We start from the raw sequence: 23,523 nt of genomic DNA, 5'->3' as shown, positions 1-23,523 counted from the left end.
GAACTTCTTTCAAGTCACATTCTGAGATAACTTAAAGTTTTGTAAAAAGATAGGTGCCATCAGACAATGCATTAAAGGTGTGAGGTTGGAGTTTGTCTGTGTCCCAATCTTGAGTCAGACTGTTCTGTTTCCTAAGGGAGAAAGTGAGGACTGCAGATGCTGGAGATCAGAGTTGAGAACGTGGTGCTGGAAAAGCACAGCAGGTAAGGCTGCATCCGAGGAACAGGAGAATTGACGTTTCGGGCATAAACCCAATTCCTGATGAAGGGCTTACGCCAGGTAAGGCTGCTCCTCGGATGCTGTCTGACCTGGTGTGTTTTTCCAGCAACACCTTCTGTTCTGTTTCCAAAGTAGGAATTTATAAAATGTTACATGGATTGACTGCTTGCATTGACTGCCTGCAGATTGTGTGCTTTCTGAGCAAAATAGAATCTGTCTACTCTTGATTGACGAAGGACTCAAAGATTATGGAGGCAGGCTAGAATGAGGAGTTAAGGACACAACAAGGTGACCCAGAGCGACGCTGAAGGCCCAAATGGCCTACTCCTTTTTCTTAGTTTTATTATTGTATTTCCTACCTTCTTATGAGCTGCCTCCACCTTACCTCAGGTCATCCCCTTTATTCATTCCCCCGCCTCCAAGCAGTAGTTTTAAACACACTTGAGTAAAGAAACAATGCCCGATTTCCTTTAGGAGTGACTGTTTGGTACATACGGCCCCTAGATTTGGGCTTACTCACAACTGAGGCAAATTAGCAACCACCCCATTGGACACTCTCAGCATTTTAAAGACTTTCTCTGTGTTTGGGTCCACAGAGGGAAAGTCACCATCTGTCCACCATTCAGCAAGTGGGCACCCAAGCACCTCACTGGTCTTGGCCATCAGCATCCTATGGAACAGAGACTAACTACAGCACCCTCATAAGCTTTTCAACTGACAATGGCCAAGACAGTGCAGTGAAATGTTTCTCATCTGTACAACTCAGCTGTGTCTTGTCCAAACATGCAGACCTATCAAGGCAATATCATGCAATCCCAGAATGATTTGTTTCAGTTTGAAACCACAAAGATATAGATAAATAGGCTGAGGCACTCACATGTTAGAACAAGAACATTTTTTAGTGAAACAAGCAGACTTTAATTTAATTCTCACTCAAGAAACTTGAAAGGGTTCAGAAAATATTTACAAGGATGTTGCCAGGGTTTGAGGATTTGAGCTATAGGGAAAAGTTGAACAGGCTGCAGCTGTTTTCCCTGGAGTGTCGGAGGCTGAGGGGTAACCTTATAGAGGTTTATAAAATCATGAGGGACATGGGTAGGGTAAATAGACAAAGTCTTTTCATGGGTTGGGGGAGTCCATAACTAGAGGGTTTAGGGTGAGAGGGGAAAGACTTAAAAGGGACCTAAGGGGCAACTTTTTCATGCAGAGGCTGTTGTGTGTATGGAATGAACTGCCAGAGGAAGTGGCACAACTTCAATATTTAAAAGGCATCTGGATGGGTATATGAATAGGAAGGGTTAAGAGGTGCTGGCAAATGGGACTAGATTAATTTAGGGTATCTGGTTGGCATGGATGAGTTGGACCAAAGGGTCTGTTTCCATGTTGTATGTCTCTATGACTCTAAGTTAATTTGTGGATCATCCGTTAGGGCATTAGGACATGTCAACAAGCCTCCATCATTAATAGAACTATAACCTTTCACAGTGTACAAGGCTCCTCTTGGACCCACTGAAAGTGTTGTTCACGAAGTCCATTCTACTGGTCTTTCTCACTAAATATATGAAAACAAAGAAAAATGTATTTACTCTTTTTAAATGCTACTCTGAATTTTGTTTCAGTCAAGATTTCTGGCAGAGAAAACCTTTCCCAACAGAGAGCTGCGAGTTTTTGCTACAGCTCTACAAGTCCCTGGTGAGACCATACTTGGAATATTGTGTCCAGTTCTGGTCACCCCACTACAGGAAAGATACAGAGGCTTTGAATAGGGTGCAAAGAAGGTTTACCAGGATGCTGCCTGGACTGGAGGGCTTGCCTTATGAAGAGAGGTTGACTAAGCTTGGACTTTTCTCTCTGGAGAGAAGGAGGAAGAGAGGTGACCTGATCAAGGTGTACAAGGTAATGAGAGGCATGGATAGAGTCAATAGCCAGAGATTCTTCCCCAGGGCAAGATTGACTGGGACAAGGGATCATAGTTTGAAGATATTAGGAGGAAGGTATAGAGGAGACGTCAGAGGAAAGTTCTTTACGCAGAGAGTTGTGAATGCATGGAATGCGTTGCCAGCAGCGGTGGTGGTGGAAGCAGAGTCATTGGGGACATGTAAGCGCCTACTGGACATGCACATGGACAGCAGTGAATTGAGGGGTGCGTAGGTAAGGTTACTTTATATTACATTAGGATTAATCCTCGGCGCAACATAGTAGGCTGAAGGGCCTGTTCTCCAATGGCCGATGCCTGAACTGAAAGGGCAGCTTGTGGAGAGATTCAGCGCCACATACATTTGGACACCTGCATCGGCAACAAACTAAAAAGGTCAGCCACCTTCCCTATTGTTTTAAATATAAATAGATTCTGCCTATCCACACACTGCAGCCATACAAGGACCGCTAATACCTTCACCAGGGTGGGGACCTACTTGCTGAACATCACCAAGGGTTTAAATTGCACCACGGTTCTTGAAAAGATAACATAAAAACTCTCTCTGCATGACCCCTATAAAACTAGACAATATTTATTTGTCCATAAGCTCCTTACCTGACTGCTAAGTATCCCTTAACACACATCTCCATGAACCATTTGAAGGGTGTGGCCTCCATCTTCCCTCCCATGATCATCACCATCTCGTCCGTGAGTTTAATATCAGGCTCCCAGCCGAGATTACCTCCAGGTGAGCTTTCAAACATGAAGCCAAAATCTGCAGAAAATACATATGGCATGATTAGATCAGCAGTCTTCAGCATCAACATGTTAATACTGGTAACTTGGCTACACGGGTATTTGAAAAGTATTAAAATCTAATATTGTGAAGGACACAAACCAAGTTGCTGTTTACCTGATGGAAACTCTGTACTCTCACTCAACAAAGGCAACAGCCTCTTCCCTACATCCAGAAAGTTTGTCTGGAAGCTCAACTTCTCGTGCCCACTAGTATTCAACCACCTACACTCCAGAGCTTATCCAGAGGGTTCTCTGCATGTGCCACCGGGCCATCGTGCTAGGTGTGTAACTCTTTGTTCTGAACAGAAGTCACACAGGACTCAAAATGTTAACTCTGCTTCTATCTCTCTACAGATGCAGCCAGAACTGCTGAGTTTTTCCAGCATTCACAGTCTTTGTTTGCTCTCAGTCTAAGCTCAGCAGTAACATTCTGGCTTCAGAGTTCAAGCCACAGTCAACATGATGGAGGCCAACACATCTGTGTATAGCTAAGGAAATGCTGCATTGTCAGGTGAGATATTAAATCAATGGTGATACCTGCCCTCTCAGATAGCTCAAGAAGACCCCATGGGTTTATGTCCAAGAAGAGCAGATAATTTCTCCTCAGTGTCCTGATTAAGAATTAGCCTTCAATTAAAATCAGCAACACTTTAGCTCATAGCTGTGCACAAACGGGCTGCCACGTTTCCTACTTTAGATCACAATACAGTCAGTTCTGTTGTAACGTGGTAGTTATGATCTCGTGTAATCCCGCGTTATAAGAAAATCGTATAATAGCAGCTTCATTGAAACGAATAGGGTTGGAAATGCATTATAACCGATACGTGCTTTAAAACTTTGTGCTTTAGAAAGTGTCCCTAATTCATTACTTGTGTTACAGCGAGTTTGTATTAACAAAAGGCACTTTACAGCGAAGAATGAACTGTATTGTAAATATTCAAGTACTAAATCACAAGTGCTTTGGAATACCTTGGGTGATGAAAGACACTGCATACACGCAAGGTTTCTTTTCATTTCACTCGGCCTGTTAAAGTTGCAAAGATTGAATGGTGAAAGTGAGAGAGTCTCCTGCAAACCTGCAGAGCTCAGTGATCAGATGACCAACTGTGACACAGGAGGGTCGGCCCCGCTCTAATATTCCAGCATCAGGCATGCCAGCTCGTCACCCCAAATAACCCTCCCGTGTATCCGCCCCTTCAATCCAGTCAGAACAGAACAGTCACTCAGCAAATGTCAATGATATAATCAGCAATAGGCAAAGGATAGTCACCACTTTCCCAATCATTATGACCCAGTGATTGAACCAGCCTCAGGTGTAAGATCTTCTGCAGAAACCACCTGCTTCCACAGTGACTCAATTACTGCAGTTGCTTTGATTCTGAAAACAGGAGTACCTGGACACATACCAGCCCCCAGATGCCATCTATTGGCAGTGACTGCTCCAGGGTCAGATTTGTAGCACTACGGCAAGGGATGGCTCCTGATCCTGCTCATCTAGACCATTATTGTTCCCTTCCCCTTCCCCAAGAGGATATTTCTCGTTCAGGAAGTTGGCATTGACACTGTCCACACTTATTGCTCAACAAATGGTTAGGAATCAGCAGCTTTTTAGTAAACTGGTTAGGGCAGCAATATAAGGGGAAGCAAGGGACGCGTAACCACCAAACCTACACTTAAAGCATTCCTGCACCTTTAAAACTATTGGATTGTATAATGGCTTCTGCATATTTATGACCCCCAATTATGGTTCCCTCTGCACAACTGGATACATTATGAAACCTTTTCAGAATTTTAAAGGTTTCTATCGAGGTCGCACTTCAGTGTTAACATTCCATGAGAAGTCAGCCCCAACATTGCTTATTTTTAAAATGAATATAAATCCAGAGCTGTGCTATTACCCTTGCAAATCATTTTTGCAACTTTTCCACTGAATCAAGTGTCTCATGGATTACAGTCATACAGCACGGAAACAGACCCTCTGGTCCAACCAGTCCATGCCGAGCATAATCCCAAACTAAATTAGCCCCATCTGCCCGTGCTTAGGCCATATCTCTCCAAGTACTTATCCAAATGTCTTTTAAACATTGTAACTGTAGTCTCTTTTGTTGTCAGAATTACACCATCTGAAGTTACCCCACCCCAACAGATTTTATTTGCTGCACACCTTTATTCCCATGTGTGTGGAAGGGTGCTGTTACCACTGTCTCAACCTCTTCCTCATAAAATAGGGACAAGTACAGTACACAGTACATGGAGTGCAGATTAACCACAGCTCTATCCAGCAATGACAACAAAGGTAGTCATGGGCAGAAAATAGGGAAATCCTCCAATGCTATATTCTCCAGCTGTTTTCTTAAAATGTAATCCCCTAATCAACTCAGAAGCAAAGAATAAACAGAGGTTCACAAGCAACAACGTGCTGATCACCAACTTAGTCAGCAAACATCAAGATTGCAATTCTTAAAACAACCAAGATTTGAACTTGATATTTTTGCATAGACCAGTCCTGGAGATTTTCTGGAACATACAACAAAAATAAAATGGATAATTTGACAGAGACACAAAAAAGAAAATCAACATCCGAGTTATTGATGCTGACGAGACTTTGTGCTGTACTTGCAAGTTAAGCACTGACCTATGTGGATGAGATGACCTTTCTTATCCAACATGATGTTCCCATTGTGTCGGTCTTTGATTTGGAGCAAGAAGAGGAGGAGGCTGTAGGCAGCCATGCTGCGGATAAAATTATACCGTGCCTTCCAGAAAGACAGAAAACAGTAATTGTGGGGTACATCAAAGACAGCAGGTTTATTAACAAAACTAGCCCCTCCTTTCCTTTACCAAAAAAAATAACTTGTTTAAAAGGTAGTTTATAACATGCACCAAGCATCTGCTTATGAGTGTCAAGATCTAAATTCTTAAGAGAATAGAAATCTCATTTCTTCTTTTTGTGTTATTGGAGCTGCACATTACCAAGCAAGTGGGGATTATTTCATCATGCTGATGATTTATACTTTGTACAGTGGGCACACCCTGGAGGTATCAGGAGATACATTATGTGCCACAGTATTCCTAACCTCTGACCTGTTCTTGTAGCTATAGTATTTATAGGACTGGTCCAGTGCAGTTTCTCATCAATGGTGATTCTTCCACACCTCCCCTCAACGATGTTACAATTCAGCAATGACAATATCATTGAATATTATGGGGAGATGGTTAGGTTCTTTGATTGGACATGAACATCGACTCACACTTGTGTGATGCAATAACTATTTGCCAATTACCTTCCTAGGCCCCCTGTTTTGATCAATATAGGAATTGAGTACTTTAATATCTGAAGACTTATGAATGGGAGTAAATGCCAACCATCATTAAGCAAACACCTCCTCTCTGCCCTTATGAGGAGAGGTCACCAATGGCACAATTGAAGATGATTGCGTGACCCTAAACTAAATGAAATCATCTACAGAGGTGTGAGCAATAGCAATAATGTGCACCACAGTGCATCTTTCTAATAGCTCTGGGTCAAACAGGCATAGTCATATTAATGGAATTCAGAGGTGGTATGGGCCATTTGGATTAACAGGTCTCTGGCACTGTTGACACTCTAAACAGTCCCGTTCTACCTTACTTCACCTAAGCCTCCAGCATAGCCTCCTGTCCATTTCTCCCTCATGAATTTACCTAGCCTCCTATTAAATGCTTTTATGCAACACACCACAACTACTCTTCACTCTTTCTGGTTAAATGATTTTTTCTCAGAATTTCGTACACCTATGTGGTTTAGGTTTGCACTCTCCCACATGTGGAAACATTTTTACATCTTTCTAATTTGTAAGGTCACTTCTTGAACTTCTCCGATTGGAGAAAAGAACACACTTTGAAGCAATAATACAACATTGATTGCCCCTTCCAATTTACAGCCAATATTTCTTGTTGCAGAGATGCTCCGACGTTACCTTTGTGAACGCTAAAGTTGATTCATCTCCATACTGGTTTCTGAAGTAATCGTACATTCCAAAATCGGTCTGCCGGCCCAGCTGATCTCGTGATTTGCAGTCAGGGATGCATTCAATCACTCCACACTGAAAAGTTAAATTGTTGTCACACTCAAAATCCACTTATAATGAGTTGACATCTGATAGTTCCATCGCTGTACAGGACTTAATTCACCAAGTAATAAGCTGACGATAACCCAAATAGTAAACATTAGACAGTTGGTTTTACAAATTGCCAACAGCTAGTCTCATCTGCTTAACTGGCACATCAGGAAATTAGTGCTGAGCCAGACATGATTTTACATGCACTGATTTCATAGCTGCCCATTACTAGTGCACACTGCTAAATATCGGCGCTTTGGCACAAGGCCTAAGGAAAGCACACTTGCTCTGTTTGTTAAATAAAAACAGGAAATTGCTGAAAAGCTAGTGTGTGTATTTTTTTTTTAAAAGTCTAAATTATTTGAAGCAAGGGTCTGACATTGAGAATGTCGGATCAGCCAGAATCCTATTGAATGGTGCAGCGGGCTTGCAGGATGAATGGCCTATCCCTGGTGCTATTTCTTCTGGCTTTATGGAGAGAATTTCTCAATTTGCTGGCATTTAGACTAAATTTAACCGGAGGTCTAATTGATTCTTGACTGAACATGTTATCAATTCCAGAAATGTATAGTTTTCTGACAATGGCAGCGTTTCAAGGTTAGATCTTCAGACTGTGAGAGTCTAGCTGTCCCTCTATTTTTAACTTGTATGCACGTAACTGGATCCCAGTAAGTTTTCTGAACAATCACAGACACAAATAGAAACATGCTTCAATATCATTCTACCATGCGAGACATACCCCTGGTGCTGTAGCCACGACTCTGTATGGAAAGACAAAGAGATCCAAACCAACAAGCTGAATAATGTTCTTGAAAAGACCAATAATCTGTAACGCTAACATATCCTGCGGAGACAAAAAAAACAGTAAATACATTTTGAGAGCCAGGCAACATTAAAACAATTTAACTATTCAAAACTAGCTTTCTAACAAAAATATTCCAGGTATAAGAGCACACAATTACTATCATAGAAGTTTCACAACAAACATGAAAATGGTTATAGCTAAAATAGAAATACTTAGGGTTAGAAAAAGCACTTTTCTAAGTACAGTTTCCATGCAAAACAGAAGTTGAACCTTGACTTCGTTTGAGGCTCAGTATTTTTATCCATCAAAGCAGACTGCATGTTTCATGTGGTCACTGGCCATTATCTCAATCAGTCAGGTTTCCTTTTATTACTGCAAGATACCGACATCTAACGGTTGAGATTATGGCAAGTGTAGCCGACCTGCAGTTGGGCTAACAATGTCTTACTTTTAGTACAGCACGTATGTCACTGTTGGAGAAAGTATCTCCAGCACCCTCCATTGGTTACAAGCTCCCTGGTATAAATGACTTTCTAATAGTTAACCAGATCCAAATCATTTGGAGCAAGTAGGAAAACTAAAGTTACAAGTTTAAATGTCAGTTTCTAAGAACAAGCATGGATTTGCATTGTGCCATACTATGTATACAGATATCCAAAATCGCTAAATGACAATTACTTGAAGCAAAGTCTCGACTTTATAAGTCCCATCTCAATTCCAAATTGCTTCATGGAATTAGCCCACCTGATCACTATCAGTTCCTCCAGCCCCGCAGCACTCCTGTGCAGAATCTTAATTATTACCTGTGTTCCACTGGTAGCCATGACTCTCACTGTGTGGAGATTATGCTCCAGGATTCTTTTTCTAAACATGTAAATTTCTTGACTAAGCTTTCCTCTTTTCACACACTCAATAAATCAGGTCAAACATCTAGCCACGTACCCTGATATCACTTTAATTGGCTCGATGTCAAATTTTGTTTGATAATGCTCGTGAAGTTGCTTGGATTCGGTTCTTGTTGGACATTAGTTCATACTCCAATGTAAGCAGATCCACTTTTTATTTTGATTACTTCAGACTTGCTAAGTTAATGTTAGTAATTATAAACCACTATAAAACTACAGAAATGAAATGAAGGGTTTACCTGTCTGCAGTCATCACCAACTTTAAAAATGGCAGCCTGCCAACATATCCTTTCAGAATCATCATTCTCTGTACTGTCAGTGTAGTCAGAACAGGAGCGAAGACCTGGAAATCATATTCATTATTCTTCACTGTAATAGCATGTCGCTTCAATGTTTAACTCATATGGTTAAAGCACAGAAATGATACAGAAGATCAGCAAACATTGATTAAGTATCAATACTTATTTACTTCAGCATTTACATTTGAAGATGATTGGAATACACCAAAGCTTTTGACTATCTTCTCTAGATATTGCTGCCTTTTGATGCAGAAATGTTCCCATAGTCACCAGTAGCCTTTCAGGCTAAGCATGTACTCATTGAGCAACTGTGGAGAGAAACATGAGCCAGCTAATCATATACTCCCCCAGGATTTACTCACAAATCCTCACTTAAAGAGTATATGGATAATACATCAAAATGATGTTTTTGTTTCCTCTGGACTACAAATGCTTGTATTCCTTAATGTTAAGTACAGTGAGAAGTTATGACTATGGCATAGTGTTTTCCACAAATGCCATTTTTCATTTATTTATTAAATAAAAGGAGGAACTGATAGTGATTGGGTAGGCTTATTCCATGGAGTGATTTGGACATGCAAACAACCTGCTTTTATACAACACATTTAGAATTAAAAATGGCTTGTTACAACTTACAGAGGATCAGATACTGAGGCATAACAAGGGAAACAAAGACAAATTATACAGTATTGAAACACACTAAGACCTCAGGTTTGCTATTTTGCAATGTGTTTGTAATCTCAAAAACTATCCAACTTGAAAAATGTTTAGTTATACCGTTGTTTGGCTATACAGAATGGTTATCATCACTAGTTTAAACACCTAGTTTCAGGGAGCTAAAATTTGAGGAACACCTGCATTTGCCATTAGATTTTTCTTGAAATCTACCTACTAAAACACATTTTCTACTCCCCCTACCCTGAACAAAGAATAGCAATCCGTATCATTCTTTGAGCAGGTAACTGTAGAGCACAACTGCAATGCAGTATTGAGTGAATATTCAATAGCACAGCCACTGTTTTTCTGGTCATATCTAGAATTCTAGCACTATCTTGTTTCAGATTTAATTCAAGGACTGATATGTAATTTCCCCAGTGACCTGATGGGCATCTGGCCCTCAACCTTGTCTGCCCAAAGGAGATAATCCAGCCTTCGATCTTGTCATTTGAAGGATGTGAAAATGGTTTATAGCATTGAATTCTTAAGCAGTTAATAAACAAAGTTTGGGGGACATTCCTGTGAAACAAAGTACAGCTCCTTATTTTCATAAAAAATACTATATTGGGGTAAATAGCTAGGTTGGTTGCTATCCCACTCCTGGATTCCTCCATATTAGGTTTAATAGTCCAGCTCAGAGGAATTCTATTGGAATTAGTTAATGGATGATGGGCAGTAGTGACACTGATTGTTCTGCATATTAATCCTCTGGGAAAATGCACATCCCCTTGTTCTGATACATTAGAAGTTCACTACTCAGCATTAGTCCTGCAAGCCAGGGTTGTGGAGTGATATGGAGAAAGTGAGGACTGCAGATGCTGGAGAGTCAGAGTTGAAAAGTGTGGTGCTGGAAAAGTACGCAGGTCAGGCAGCATCTGAGGAGCACGAGAAGCGACTTTTCGGGCATAAGCCCTTCATCAGGAGTTACTGATGCCCGAAATGTCGATTCTCCTGCTCCTCGGATGTTGCCTGACCTGCTGTGGAGTGATATGTCAGGGGTTGCATTGAGTATATTGGCTCAGGTACAGCGGATGCCCATTTTCAATGTGTTAACTACTATGTTTAAAAATAATGTATGCTTCATTTGCACAAGGATCCCAAACAGTACTCATAATTGATTGCCTTTGAAAGTTTCAGAAGATGAATTATGCCAGGAGAAGTAAAAAAAGCGGATAGTGGTTTAAAGAATCCACACAGGAATGATGGGTTGAATGGTCTCCGTGTAAACCATTTCCAAACTGATCACCAGAAAAGAAAACAGAATCTTGTTTCTCTATATACCCTTCTATCACATCTCCTGACCATCTGAACTTGGTAACTAGGTTGATTGGAGAGGAACAAGAAATCTTTAATGACAGCAGATTTCACCACAAATGAAATGTTTTTACTGACCTTCCCTTTCCAATTCAGATACTCCACACCGTTTTACTTTAAACTTGGCCAGGTAGGGAGCTTTTGCAGCACTGTGCAACAAGAAATAAAGAAACAGATGTGTACGATTAATCAAAGCATTTAAATGGTAGATAACTAGATTTTATTTTAAGAAGTGCAAACTTGCTCAGCCTCTATTTGTAGGGAAGATGGGAATTAAAATAAAATGGAATTAAGACATTTCATAACGTTATTAATTATTAAACATGAAAAAGCCATTCACAGGATTAAGTGTGTAAAGGGGGTGGCTGAAAGGAATTCGAGACTTTGAATTAAATGCACCTCTGCATGGGAGTTCCTGACTTGTAGTCGATGTCCAAAACAATAGCTTCTGGATTACTTGGAAGGTAACAACCTGAAACCAAAAGAAATCAGACCAATGTTTCAGCATTCTTCTCTTAATTATTGCAGACATGTTTCACAATCATTCTGTTCAGAGTTTCTATTGCACACTTCTGGAGCGGGTGCAGTTTGAATCTGGGCCTCCTGGTTCAGAGGTAGGGACACCACCACTGTGCCACAGGAGGGCCCATCTGATTCAACGTAAAAAGTAGCTGAGGGGAACAATGAGGTCTTCTAGAATAAAGACTCTCAAATCGCAAACAATTAAAGATATGGAAACATTTACAAAATGACTTCTGATCACTACACTGCTATTTGACATGCTCAAAATGACACGAACAGGTCAGTTTCTCTTACCAGGCTGGACTTTAACCTCAGATAAGGCCTTCAGACATGCTTTCTTCCTCTCTTCACCTTTCGGATATGGCCTGGAGGAGGAAGGGAAGCATTCTGAGTAATTCTATTGCTCTTTCACTTAACTGCTTTTCTAATAAGACCTGGCAAAGATCATTTACCTGTAATTAAGGGACAGCGCATGAGAGAGAGAGAGAGAGAGACAGAGAGAGAGCGAGCACGAGAGAGATATTGTGGCACTGGACTAGTAATTCAGAGGACTGAATAACTGCAATTGGGACAAATCTCACCGCAGAATTACGTTTCACCAATTGCTATGAATTAGTGTGGAATGGACAGCTAATCTTGGTATGGTGAACACAAAACAATTGTTAAAAGCTACAAATGTCATTTATGAAAGAAAATCTGCCAACCTCACATGGCAAGACACAAGGATCATTTGGAATGGGCAATAAATGTTGGCCTTGACAGTGATGCCAACATCCCATTGAAGAAGAAATGAAAAAGACTGCATTTATTTTGCAAATTTAATTTCAGAAAACCCTTTCAGCTTTGCACTCCTGCACAGCTAAAGTGCTAGTCAGGTAAGTAAGGCTAAAACTGTGAATTGAAGCAAGACTATTTCCTTCAGACACTCGTGCACCTGCACTGAGAGTCAGACGCCACCTTCTAATTTTGGGTAGTGTCTGTATCGAACAGACTTGATCGGTGGAATTTGGGACAAATATTCGCAATTCCTTGAAGCAAGCACATAATCTATAAAACTTAATTCACAAAGAAGGAATGTGTGCTGAAGGGTCAAATATAATGACTGAGAAGAGAGTTAAAGCATTAACTTCCAATTTGAGATTTGGACATGGTTCCATTTAAAAAAACTGCATAATAATGGAGCCAAGCTAATCATAATGAAACAACTGGCAATTACTTCATAAGTAAACAAGGTGAACAAATTACTCCACTTCAAAACCTGCCCCATGGATTCCAAAATCAGTTCCCTATTACCTTCATTTTTTTTTGTCTTTAGAAAGTATTTCAAAACATTTCTTAAAAACTTGCAATCTACTTTGTATGTGCAAGCTTGTCATTTCCTTCCACTGTGGACATTACAGCTTTAAAATAAGCACTTAAAATACCATATCCCAATTTTACTGCACAAAGTTCAATTTCTACGTAATGTTTGAATTGTTTCAGCAACTGACAATTACATTGAAAGTCATACAATTAAGAAGACTACTCTTCATTTCAAAATCACAAATATTTCTAGGTTAGAATATCATAGTTAATCAAACATTGTTTTATCTAATGTCCCATCACATTGTATTAGACAGCATTTATTTTGTTAGAAAAATGGGAAAATTTGACTGATGGATAAGAGGTATTTCTGTAAACTGGTGCTAAAACCCAAATTTATATAACATCTCAAAATGTAGTGAAATATCCCAAACTGCTTCATAATCATACAGATGGAAACAGACCCTTCGGTCCAACCAGCCCATGCTGAACATAATCTCAAACTAAACTTGTCCCATCTGCCTGCACTTGAGCTGAATAAAAGTGAAAGGGTGATATGTAGGAAGCTATTAGGACTGATGATTAAGAGCGTGGTTAAAGAAGTATGTTTTAAAGTATATGTTAAAGGAAGAGAGAAGCGAAGAGGAGAGGGAGGAAAATTCACCATATTTGCTCCAAGCAGTTAAAGAGACAGCCACGGATGATGGGGAAAAAAAAAAAATCAGAGATGGGTAACTGACTCAGGAGCACAGAAATCTCAGAGATCTGAAGGGCTGGAGAAAGTTACTGAGATAAGCACAGATGGGTCAATGAAGGGATTTGAAAACAGGATCAGAAAGCATTGCTGGATGAGGAGCCAAATGTAGGTCAGCAAGCACAGAGATAAGTGAACAAGACAAGGTGTGGATTAAGGCTCATGCATTACTGCCAATGGAACAGTGACCAGGAAATGGGATGTGGAGCTGGAATCTTCAAGACGGTGGTATTCCTATGTATCTGATGCTTTTTTGTCCTTCCCATGGAGAGTGGTGTGGGGTTTGGAAAGTATTGTCTATGGAGCCTCGGCGAGTTACTGCAGGACATCTTGTAGATGGTATACACTGCTGCTGCGAAATGTTGGTGATGGAAGGAGTGGATGTTGTGCCAACCAAGTGGGTGCTTTGTTCTGGGTGGTGTCAAGCTTCTTGAGTAATGTTGGAACTGCATTCATCCAGGTAAGTAGGTAGTAATCTCCAGACTTGTGCTTTTTAGATAAAACAAAGAACAGTACTGTACAGAAACAGGCCCCTTGGCCCATCATGCCTGTGCTGACCATGATGCCATACTAAACTAACCCCATCTGCCTGCACATGGTCTGTATCTCTCTATTCCCTGCCTGTATATATGCCTGTCTAATGTTGCTATCATACCTGCTTTGATCAACTCCTGTGGAATCTCCCCTTCCAGGCACCTACCACCTTGTGTTAAAAAAAAAACTGGCTTTGAACATCTCTTTTAAACTTGCCCCCTCTCACCTTAAACCTATGCCCTCTAATATTTGACATTTCCATCCTGGGGAAAAGACTCTGACTATCCACCTAATCCTTGCCTCTCTCAATTTAATATACTTCTTTCAGGTCACTCCTCAACCTCTGATACGCTCATGAATACAATCAAATTTTGTCCAACCTCTCCTATACCTAATACATTCAAATCCAGGCAACATCCTGGTAAATCTCTTTTGCACCCTCTCCAAAACCTCTGCATTCTTCCTTTACCATGACAGCTAAAATGGCGCACACTACTCCAAATGTGGTTTAACTAAAATGTTCATGTCCTCTGCAAACTTACTAATCAGACAACCGGCACTTTTATCCAAATCATTTATATATATTACAAACAACAGAGCTCCCAGTACTGGTCCCTGTGCAACACCTTTGGTCACAGACCTCCAGTCAGAAAACGATCCCTCATTTACCCTGTGTCTTCTATGACCAAGTTAATGTTGTATCACTGGGGGTCTCACATAACTTAATGTGACCATGTGATGATGGACAGGCTTTGGGGACTAAGGAGGTGAGTTACTCACCACAGGACTCCTAGCCTTTGACCTGCTGTTTTTGCCACAGTATTTGTATGATTTGCCCAGTTCACTTTCTGATCAATGGCAACCCCCAGGATGGAAAATTCAATGATGATGATATCACTGAATGTCAAAAGATGATGATCAGATTCTCACTTGTTGGAGATGGTCATTGCCTGGCACTTGTGCAGTGTGAATTTTACTTGCCATTTGTCAGCCTAAGTCTGAATATTGTCCAGATCTTGTTGCAATTGGACATGGACTACTTCAGTACCTGGAGAGTGATAAATGGTGCTGAACATTGTGTAGTTATGAGCAAAAACCCCCCACTCCTGACCTTCTGACAGAGGGGTGGTCACTGAATCGGGTGAAGGTGGTTCGGTCAAGGACCCTACTATGAGGAACTCCTGCAGAGATGTCTAACGTCCAACTATCACAACAATCTTCCTCTGCGCCAGGTATGACTCCAACCAGCAGTGAGATTTCCCTGATTCTGACTAAATCCAGTTTTGCTTGGGCTCCATGATGCAACCTTATTACCAAGGTTGTAATGGGGGGGGGAAGAACTGAGCAGCCCTGGCCGGACTCAAACTGGGCACCACTGAGCAGGATTTTGCTGAGCAGGTGCTGCTTGATAGCATTGCTGATGACATCTTCCATCACTTTATTGATGATCGAGAGGCTGATAAGGCAGTAACTGGCTGAGTTGGATGTGTCAAAAAAGCACTCACTTCTCCCAATATCAGGTTCTTCATCCCTGGAACTGTTCTTGTAAATCATTTCTGCACTGTCTCTAACGCCTTCACATCTTCCCTGAAGTGTGGTACCCAGAACTGGACACAATACTCGAGCTGAAGTCAAACTCATGTGCTAGGTAAGATCACCACAACCTTCTAGTTCTTGTGTGTTCTATGCTCCTAGCTTGTATGCTACAGGCTAACATCTGAAGGCACATCATAAAAGTATCATCAAACAACCCTTGACACTGAGCCTCATTTGGATATTGGGGGACCGAAAGCCAATCAAAGAAGCAGGTTTTAAGGAGCATCTTAAAGGAGAAAAGAGAGAACAAGTAGTTTAGGGAAAGAATTCCAGAGATAGGGCCCTTGGTAGCTGAACGCATAGACAATAGTGGTGAAACAATTAAAATCAAGCAGCTAAAAAGGCACGAATTGGAACATTGCAGATATCTCGGTGGGTCGTGGTGTTGAAGCAGATTACAGAGATAGGGAGAGGGCAAACCAAGCCATAGTGATGTTCAAAAATAAGGATGAAAATTTTAAAATCAAGGTGCTGAGGCAAGTACAGGGGTGAAAAGTGAATGGTTCCATTTTCTGGCTCATGTGCTTAGCACCTAATCACGTATGGTACTGGATAGCCGACCATTCTAGTCTGCAACGAGCTTGTTCAACAATACCCCTGTGCCCTATAAGTTACCCAGCAGGCCGAACACAATCTGTGCCTGTGCCCAATACTGAATCAAGTCAATGATCTGATCAATTGGCATTATGCCCTTGACCTTGTTCTAACATTTGCTTGTGACTTAACAGAAAAACTACAATTGAGAAACAAAAGAATATTAATTTGATTTGAATGGCTTGGTCCTTCGCAAGTGCATTAAATATAGCCAAATAGATAAAATATTCAAATAATAGATCAAGAATTTCCAGAAAGATGGTGGGGGGCTAACCAAGGTTGGGATGTGTGCTTTTAAACCCTTTTGACATAGAATTCCTGCAGTGTGAAAGTAGGCTATTCGGCCTATTGAGTCGACACCAACTCTCTGAACATTATCTGATTCCGATCCAGACCCACCCCCTACCCTATAACTCTGCGTTTCCTGTGGCTGATCCACATAGCCTGCACATCCATGGACACAATGTGTAATTTAGCATTGCCAATCCACCCTAACCTGCACATCTTTGGACTGTGGGAGAAAACTGGAGCACCCAGAGGAAACACACGGGGAGCGCTTGCAAACTCCACACTGACAGTGTTCCTGGACAGGAAATGAACTATGGGTAAAATAATCCAGTAGTCTTTGTACAACCAAAGTACTCTTTGTTGACTGAAAGGTCAATACAACCTTCATTACACCAATTTGCAAACTATAATCAGAAGGGTTTTTGAGAGTTCACCATCTTACTTGATGATAGCAGAAACATTAGTGATCTTGTTGAAGAAATCATACTCTCGTTGGTAGAAGTCCTTAGCTGGGCCTGATAATGAACCAGTGATTTCTTCAATCAGTTGCTCCAGTAGCTCACCGATATCAGCTGCCAACAAAACAAAGGAACACCCAGTTGCTTTCACATTGAGAAATATGCCAGTTCAGCATTAAAATGGGACTTGCTCCAACCTGAAGCGAGATGGGATTTACCAGAGTTAGTAAACTATATAATTTATATAGAGCAGGATTACATCACAAACATAAACCCATTGACATCGTTCTTTGCTTTGATCTCTCCTCTCTCGCGTAGAGCTGCTGGCATCATACACCCATTAAAGAAACACCCAACCACCATTTTTTCCCAAGGTACAGTCAAACATCATTCTTCAACCTGCTCACCAGTTTTTGGGGTGGTTTATGGTGAACACACCCTTTCATTTTCAAATATTTTGCTTTGTCTTCATTTTCCCACCCCACCCAGACATTATAATGGAGATTTTAGAACAATATCATGCAGCTAATCACCCATAGGACTGGATAGCCGACCATTCTGGTCTGCAACGAGCTTGTCCAGCAACACCTTGCGCCCAATAAGTTACTCAGCTGGTTGAAAACAATCTGTGCTTGTGCCAATACTGAATCAAGTTGACGATCTGATCAATTGGCATTATGCCCTTGACCTTTAAGAACTCCATATAGTCCCATTAGACAAAAAGCTAATTTCCTTAGCATTTTTACATAACAAGTCCTTTTAGACAACCGACAAAGTAGTGCATTTCAGATATGAATGAGAGCAAGTGTGCATCTGAAAGACAACAAGGCATCAAGATTTTCACTTGGCCCCAGATTTGCAAACCCTTATGAAAGTGTAGTACCAGAACAGATCATTCCAAAAAAAACAAACAGATCAAGACTTGTACCATCAGGCTGATAGGACACAGCTTTAATCTTTGACGGATTTAGTTGGCATAAATGTTTGAGTATTTGAAGAAACATCACAGGACTTGAGGTATTTAATTCTGTCTCTGGCTGTTACTCCAGTATCTTGCTTTACAAAATAGTACTGGGATTCAAATGCTTTTATGAATAATGACAAGAAAAGATGTTATACAACCAGCTCAAACTTCTACCTGGCAACAAGTCTCATTGACTTGATTACTAAGGGTGAAAGGGGGGGCCATGGTGGCTTTAATAAGAAGACGAAGCAAGATTTTCCAACCTGTAAATAATGGCAGTTGTACTGATGGTGTACAGACTGTTAGTCTCCAAGTCTCAAGGAGATATTAGAAATGTCAGATTGTATAAACACTTATACTTTTAACCTATTTAATTCCAAAATAGAACAAAGTTGGGGATCTAGAAGATAGCCTGAATACAAAGTAGATGGAAATCGGTGGGGGGAGGGGAGCATTGGAAACCATTGCAGGTTTGGGTTAAACATTTTCCTGAAATATCTGAATCACTGAATCTCACAAACAGGTCAATCTACAAGAAGGTGTTGATCACCATGTGAAATGTTCATACTCAAATTTGAAGAGAGTGAATGCATGAAGATTTAAATAAGATTCGAAGATTTGTCTAGCTTTGGCTGAAGGTGTAAAATGTCCATTTCTCCCCGACTGTGAAAAATCAGTTCTGGGATTAGGCGTCATCCATCTGGAAAAGGAAAAGGAAAAGAATGGAAGCAGCCCTTGGAAGCCAGGAATTACCTTTGATTGGTTCCTGGAGGGTGAAGTGTCCACACTTAAGAGATGGAATAAAACATAAGTATGGAGGGGTTCTCAGTTGTTTTAGAAGTTAACAGGAAACGTTTTTGTAGCTTCGAATAAATGCAACTTATTCAATGTGGCTTTTAATTTATTTGCTAAGGTAAAAGGAAATCTGAAAGCTCGAGACATCTTACTGTGCGATCCTTTTGGTCAAGAAAGCAAAACAAGCCATTAACAAATACTTCAGTAGAAGTGAAACCAGAAAGTGCTGGAGAAATTCAGGAGGTCTGGCAGCACCTCTAGAGAGAGGAACAGAATTTATTTTTCAGTTCTGTAGAGGAGTCACGTTGGACTCAAAAAGTTAACTCTGTTTCTCTTTCCACAGATGCTGCCAGACCTGCTGAGCTTCTCCTGCACCTTGTGTTTTTATTTTTGATCTCTGGCATATACAATATCTCACTTTTGTTTAAATATCAGCTATCTTTCTTTTAATATGGACTTACCTGTAGCTCAATCACAAAAACCTACTATCACCTTCTCAAAGGAAGGAAAATGGGCAGTAAATCCTGGCCACATGAATGACACTCACAACCACAAGCACAGGCAGAACTAACCAAAGAACATCAACTACACAATTGGAGAAGGAATGTGGCAATGAATAAAGGGCTATCGTCCTTCATACAATACAGCGGTCTAAATACTTACGGTCCTTATGATTGCCTTCTTCATCTGTGTATATATTGGTTTTCATGTTCCAAATAAACTGATGACCTAAAAGCTGAGACTTGGCTGCTGCGCATAAGATGTACTCTCTCACATATCCCATCTAGAACACATTTATAAGACAAACAGTGGGTTAATAGATCGAACACATGAAAATTTAATATCTAGAGGTAAGTAGTATTTGTAGTTCTACCAAATGGCATAATAGTGCAAAAGCATACTTGTTCCAGAGAAAGAAGCTCCAAAGATCTTTTCTAGGAGACAAAATGGAGTACAGAAAAAGGGATTGACCTGGGTGTAGCTGAATACCAGATGTCACAGAGTAGCTGAAGACAAGCTAAGTGGACGTGTAATGGTACACCGTACCAGCAGATCTCATGGCAGAAGGAGTTACTTTGCAGAAGATGCAATGATTCTTTAACATATATGAGCAAGACCAGATATCAACGTTCATAGTAAAAAGGGCAAAGTCAGAAGTCACATGGCACCAGGTTAGAATCCAACACATTTATTTGAAATCACAAAGTCACGTCACCTAATGAAGGAGCAGCGCTCTGAAAGTTTGAGATTTCAATACAATAAGTGAGAATGTATGCTCCAAAGCAAATCTTCCCAGGAATTGGGGTACAACTTGATTTAGTTTAGAAGAATGTGAGGTGATCTTATTGATACAAACGAGATCTTGCAGGGTCTGGATAGCGTGGATGCCTGGAGGATATTTCCTCTGGTTGGGAGACTGAAACTAGGAGACACAGTTTAAGAAAACAGGTCTCCTTTTAGGATAGTGATGAGGAGAATTTCTTTTTCACTTGCCAAGTTGTTAGAGCATGGAATTCTCTTCCCCAGAACATAGTGGGGGCAGTGTCTTTATATCTATTCAAGACGGAGTTAAACAGATGTTGTTGGACAGGGAAGGAAGGGGTTGTGAGAAGCATATAAGTGGAGCTGAGATCAAAACCACTTTAACCATGAGCTTATTAAAACAAGGAACAAGGTTTAAAGGGCAAATCACCTCCTCCTATTCTGAAGCCCTATTTTCAACAAAGCCTGTCCACTGTGGCGAAGGATTCAATTTTTTTTTAGATTCCCTACAGTGTGGAAACAGGCCCTTCGGCCCAACAAGTCCACACCTCCCCTCCGAAGAGCAACCCACCCAAACCCATTCCCCTACCCTATATTTACCCCTGACTAACACACCTAACACTGTGGGCAATTTAGCATGGCCAATTCACCTGACCTGCACATCTTTGGATTGTGGGAGGAAACCGGAGCACTGGGAGGAAACCCACACAGACACGGGGAGAATGTGCAAACTCCACACATAGGTTCCCTGAGATTTCCATAACGTGAACATAAGAAAGGATTGGTGGACAATTTAAACGAGATGAAGAATCCTGCTTTTGGATCATACCCTAGTGACAGAATTTTTTTTTCAGAAACAAATGCAAATAAATCAACTCTGTTGCATCAGAAGCAGGTTTGGAGAAACGCAAAAGTCTTAGCAACAGAAGGGAAAAGTCATTCTTTCTAGGTAAAATACGATAAAGCAATTTCATGAATTTCTGAATCTTTAAACTCAGTAAACAGCAAATCAAATAACAGTGTGAAGTAGCAAAAGACTTTCTTGCCTGTCTTTAAGAAAATAAAGTGAATGCATTCCTTACCTTGTCGTATCGGAGAGCTTGAACAATTTGCGGAATGTAGAACAGAATTGCATCCTGTTTGGGGAAATAAAGAGTTCAATGTATAGCAGGTCAGTCAAAATATATACCCCACAAATAGATGGAGCTGCACAAACTCGGAATGTCCACAGCTGCTCTTCTCAGCAATAAGCTCATAAGGTTAGGCATCAGCATACCCCAAACAGCACGTCACAATATGACAACTGTCAGTATGTCTGATTATGCACGTGTGGAGGAGAGGGGAAGAGGGGTACACTGGCAATAAAAGAAAGGAGTCTGCAACTACTATAATCTGCATGTAAAGACTCAGTGACAAGTTGCAACTCTCAGACTAACAGCTGGTTCAACAGAATCGCAGTATGGATAGCCACAGTTTTAATAGTAAGTGAAATTAATGTAGAAATACTTATAGATTGTATTAACTGTATTGAACTGAAACAATCATTTAAGATGCAATCCATAAAAAACAAACTCTGGTAGTTAAGTCGTACTTAAATGCCACACTTGCTGATTCAGCTAATTCGCAGCAAAGCAACAAATTACGGTTATCAGAATGCCAATTGTCTAAAAAAAATCACCAACTTTTCTCCTGTGGTGAATTGGAAAAAAACACCTCGATTATAATTAGAATGACCTGAAAAACTGCGACAGGACACATGTATGGTAGTTCCTGGAAGAGTGTGTAATATGCAAGACTTCCAATACATTCAATGCTACATTCTCTGAGCAGTTAATTCATAAACTATTTGCATCTTACCGGAGGAAATGAACGCAGCACTTTTACAGCATACTGTGCAGTCAGCGGATGTGGTGGATATAAACTCGAAAAGTAAGAGAGGGCAGTGGGTGGATCTGTAGGCGCCCAACACAAAATATGGCTCAGCTCTGGGGCATCCGCATCAATAGTATGCAAAGTGACCAGATGCTACAAAACAAGCAGGGATTATACACTTTAAACTACAAACAGGAAGCCAAGATTGGGTATCAACAATTTTACAAAAATTTACTTTTTAATTGGTTTATCATTGAAATAAAGAGAAGTCACAAGTTTAACAGATCCATTTTACAGTTTTACCAATTGCAGTTATACAAATTATTCCAAGAAGCTCAAAAATGTAATACATGAATACAGCACAAAAAAAACTATTTTGAAAACAAAAAAATGCTGGAAATCACAGCAGGTCAGGCAGCATTGATGGAGAGAAAGGAAATTAACGTTTCTAATCTCTCTACGGATGCTGCCTGACCCGCTGTGATCTCCAGCATATTTTGCTTACAATACAAATTCCAACATCTGCAGTAACTTCCTCATACAAAAAAAACTATTACCCACTTGTTTTTCATATTATTTTGCGCCTATTTTCTTCTACTATCTTTTAGCGATGTGCATTTCCATATGCATTCTTTAGTCCTCCCATGTAGGTTATCAACCAGCTTCTCACTTCTCCCACTCAACCATCAATGATTACTCTTCCCTTGCTTTCACAAATTCATCTCATCACATTTTGGCCAGTCACCAAAAGACAGAATCATAGAGATGTACAGCACAGAAACAGACCCTTCTGTCCAACCCGTCCATGCCGACCAGATATCCCAACCCAATCTCCTCCCACCTGCCAGCACCCGACCCATATACCTCCAAACCCTTTCTATTCATATACCCATCCAAATGCCTCTTAAATGTTGCAATTGTACCAGCCTCCACCACTTCCTCTGGCAGCTCATTCCCTCCACATACCACCCTCTGTGTGAAAAGGTTGCCCCTAGGTCTCTTTTATACCTTCCCCTCTCACCATAAACCTTTGTCCTCTAGTTCTGGACTCCCCCACCCCAGGGAAAAGACTTTGCCTATTTATCCTATCCATGCCCCTCATGATTTTGTAAACCTCTATAAGGTCACCCCTCAGCCTCCGACGCTCCAGAGAAAACAGCCCCACCCTGTTCAGACTCTCCCTATAGCTCAAATCTTCCAACCCTGGCAACATCCTTGTAAATCTTTTCTGAACCTTTTCAAGTTTCACAACATCTTTCCGATAGGAAGGAGACCAGAATTGCATGCAATATTCCAAAAGTGGCCTAACCAATGCCCTGTACAGCCACAACATGACCTTCCAATTCATGTACTCAATACTCTGACCACTAAAGGAAAGCATACCAAACACCTTCTTCACTATTGTATCTATCTGTGACTCTACTTTCAAGGAGCTATGAACCTGTACTCCAAGGTCTTTTTGCTCAGCAACACTCCCGAGGACCTTACCATTAAGTGTATAAGTCC

The 23,523-nt window shown here is 40.8% G+C and overlaps 1 protein-coding gene across 2 annotated transcripts in view; it reads right to left on the bottom strand.

Annotated features, from left to right (window-relative positions):
- pi4kab (phosphatidylinositol 4-kinase, catalytic, alpha b) overlaps window positions 1–23,523 on the bottom strand; it is a 172,062-nt gene that overhangs the window by 3,120 nt on the left and 145,419 nt on the right. For both annotated transcript variants that reach the window (XM_043715376.2, XM_043715377.2), the window contains 12 exons: window positions 22,003–22,170; window positions 21,228–21,281; window positions 19,546–19,666; window positions 17,108–17,237; window positions 11,892–11,962; window positions 11,475–11,547; window positions 11,154–11,224; window positions 8,985–9,088; window positions 7,775–7,879; window positions 6,895–7,020; window positions 5,571–5,691; window positions 2,753–2,912 (listed from right to left, as the gene is read on the bottom strand). In XM_043715376.2, coding sequence (XP_043571311.1) covers window positions 2,753–2,912; window positions 5,571–5,691; window positions 6,895–7,020; window positions 7,775–7,879; window positions 8,985–9,088; window positions 11,154–11,224; window positions 11,475–11,547; window positions 11,892–11,962; window positions 17,108–17,237; window positions 19,546–19,666; window positions 21,228–21,281; window positions 22,003–22,170 — 1,304 coding nt within the window. The remainder of the gene's footprint in view (window positions 1–2,752; window positions 2,913–5,570; window positions 5,692–6,894; window positions 7,021–7,774; window positions 7,880–8,984; window positions 9,089–11,153; window positions 11,225–11,474; window positions 11,548–11,891; window positions 11,963–17,107; window positions 17,238–19,545; window positions 19,667–21,227; window positions 21,282–22,002; window positions 22,171–23,523) is intronic.

The sequence above is a fragment of the Chiloscyllium plagiosum genome, unplaced genomic scaffold (genome assembly GCF_037043375.1).
Source record: "Chiloscyllium plagiosum isolate Xiang-an unplaced genomic scaffold, Cpla_swu_hap1 HiC_scaffold_24, whole genome shotgun sequence".
Taxonomy (NCBI): Eukaryota; Metazoa; Chordata; class Chondrichthyes; order Orectolobiformes; family Hemiscylliidae; genus Chiloscyllium; species Chiloscyllium plagiosum.
This window is presented reverse-complemented; position numbering and strand designations above follow the sequence as displayed.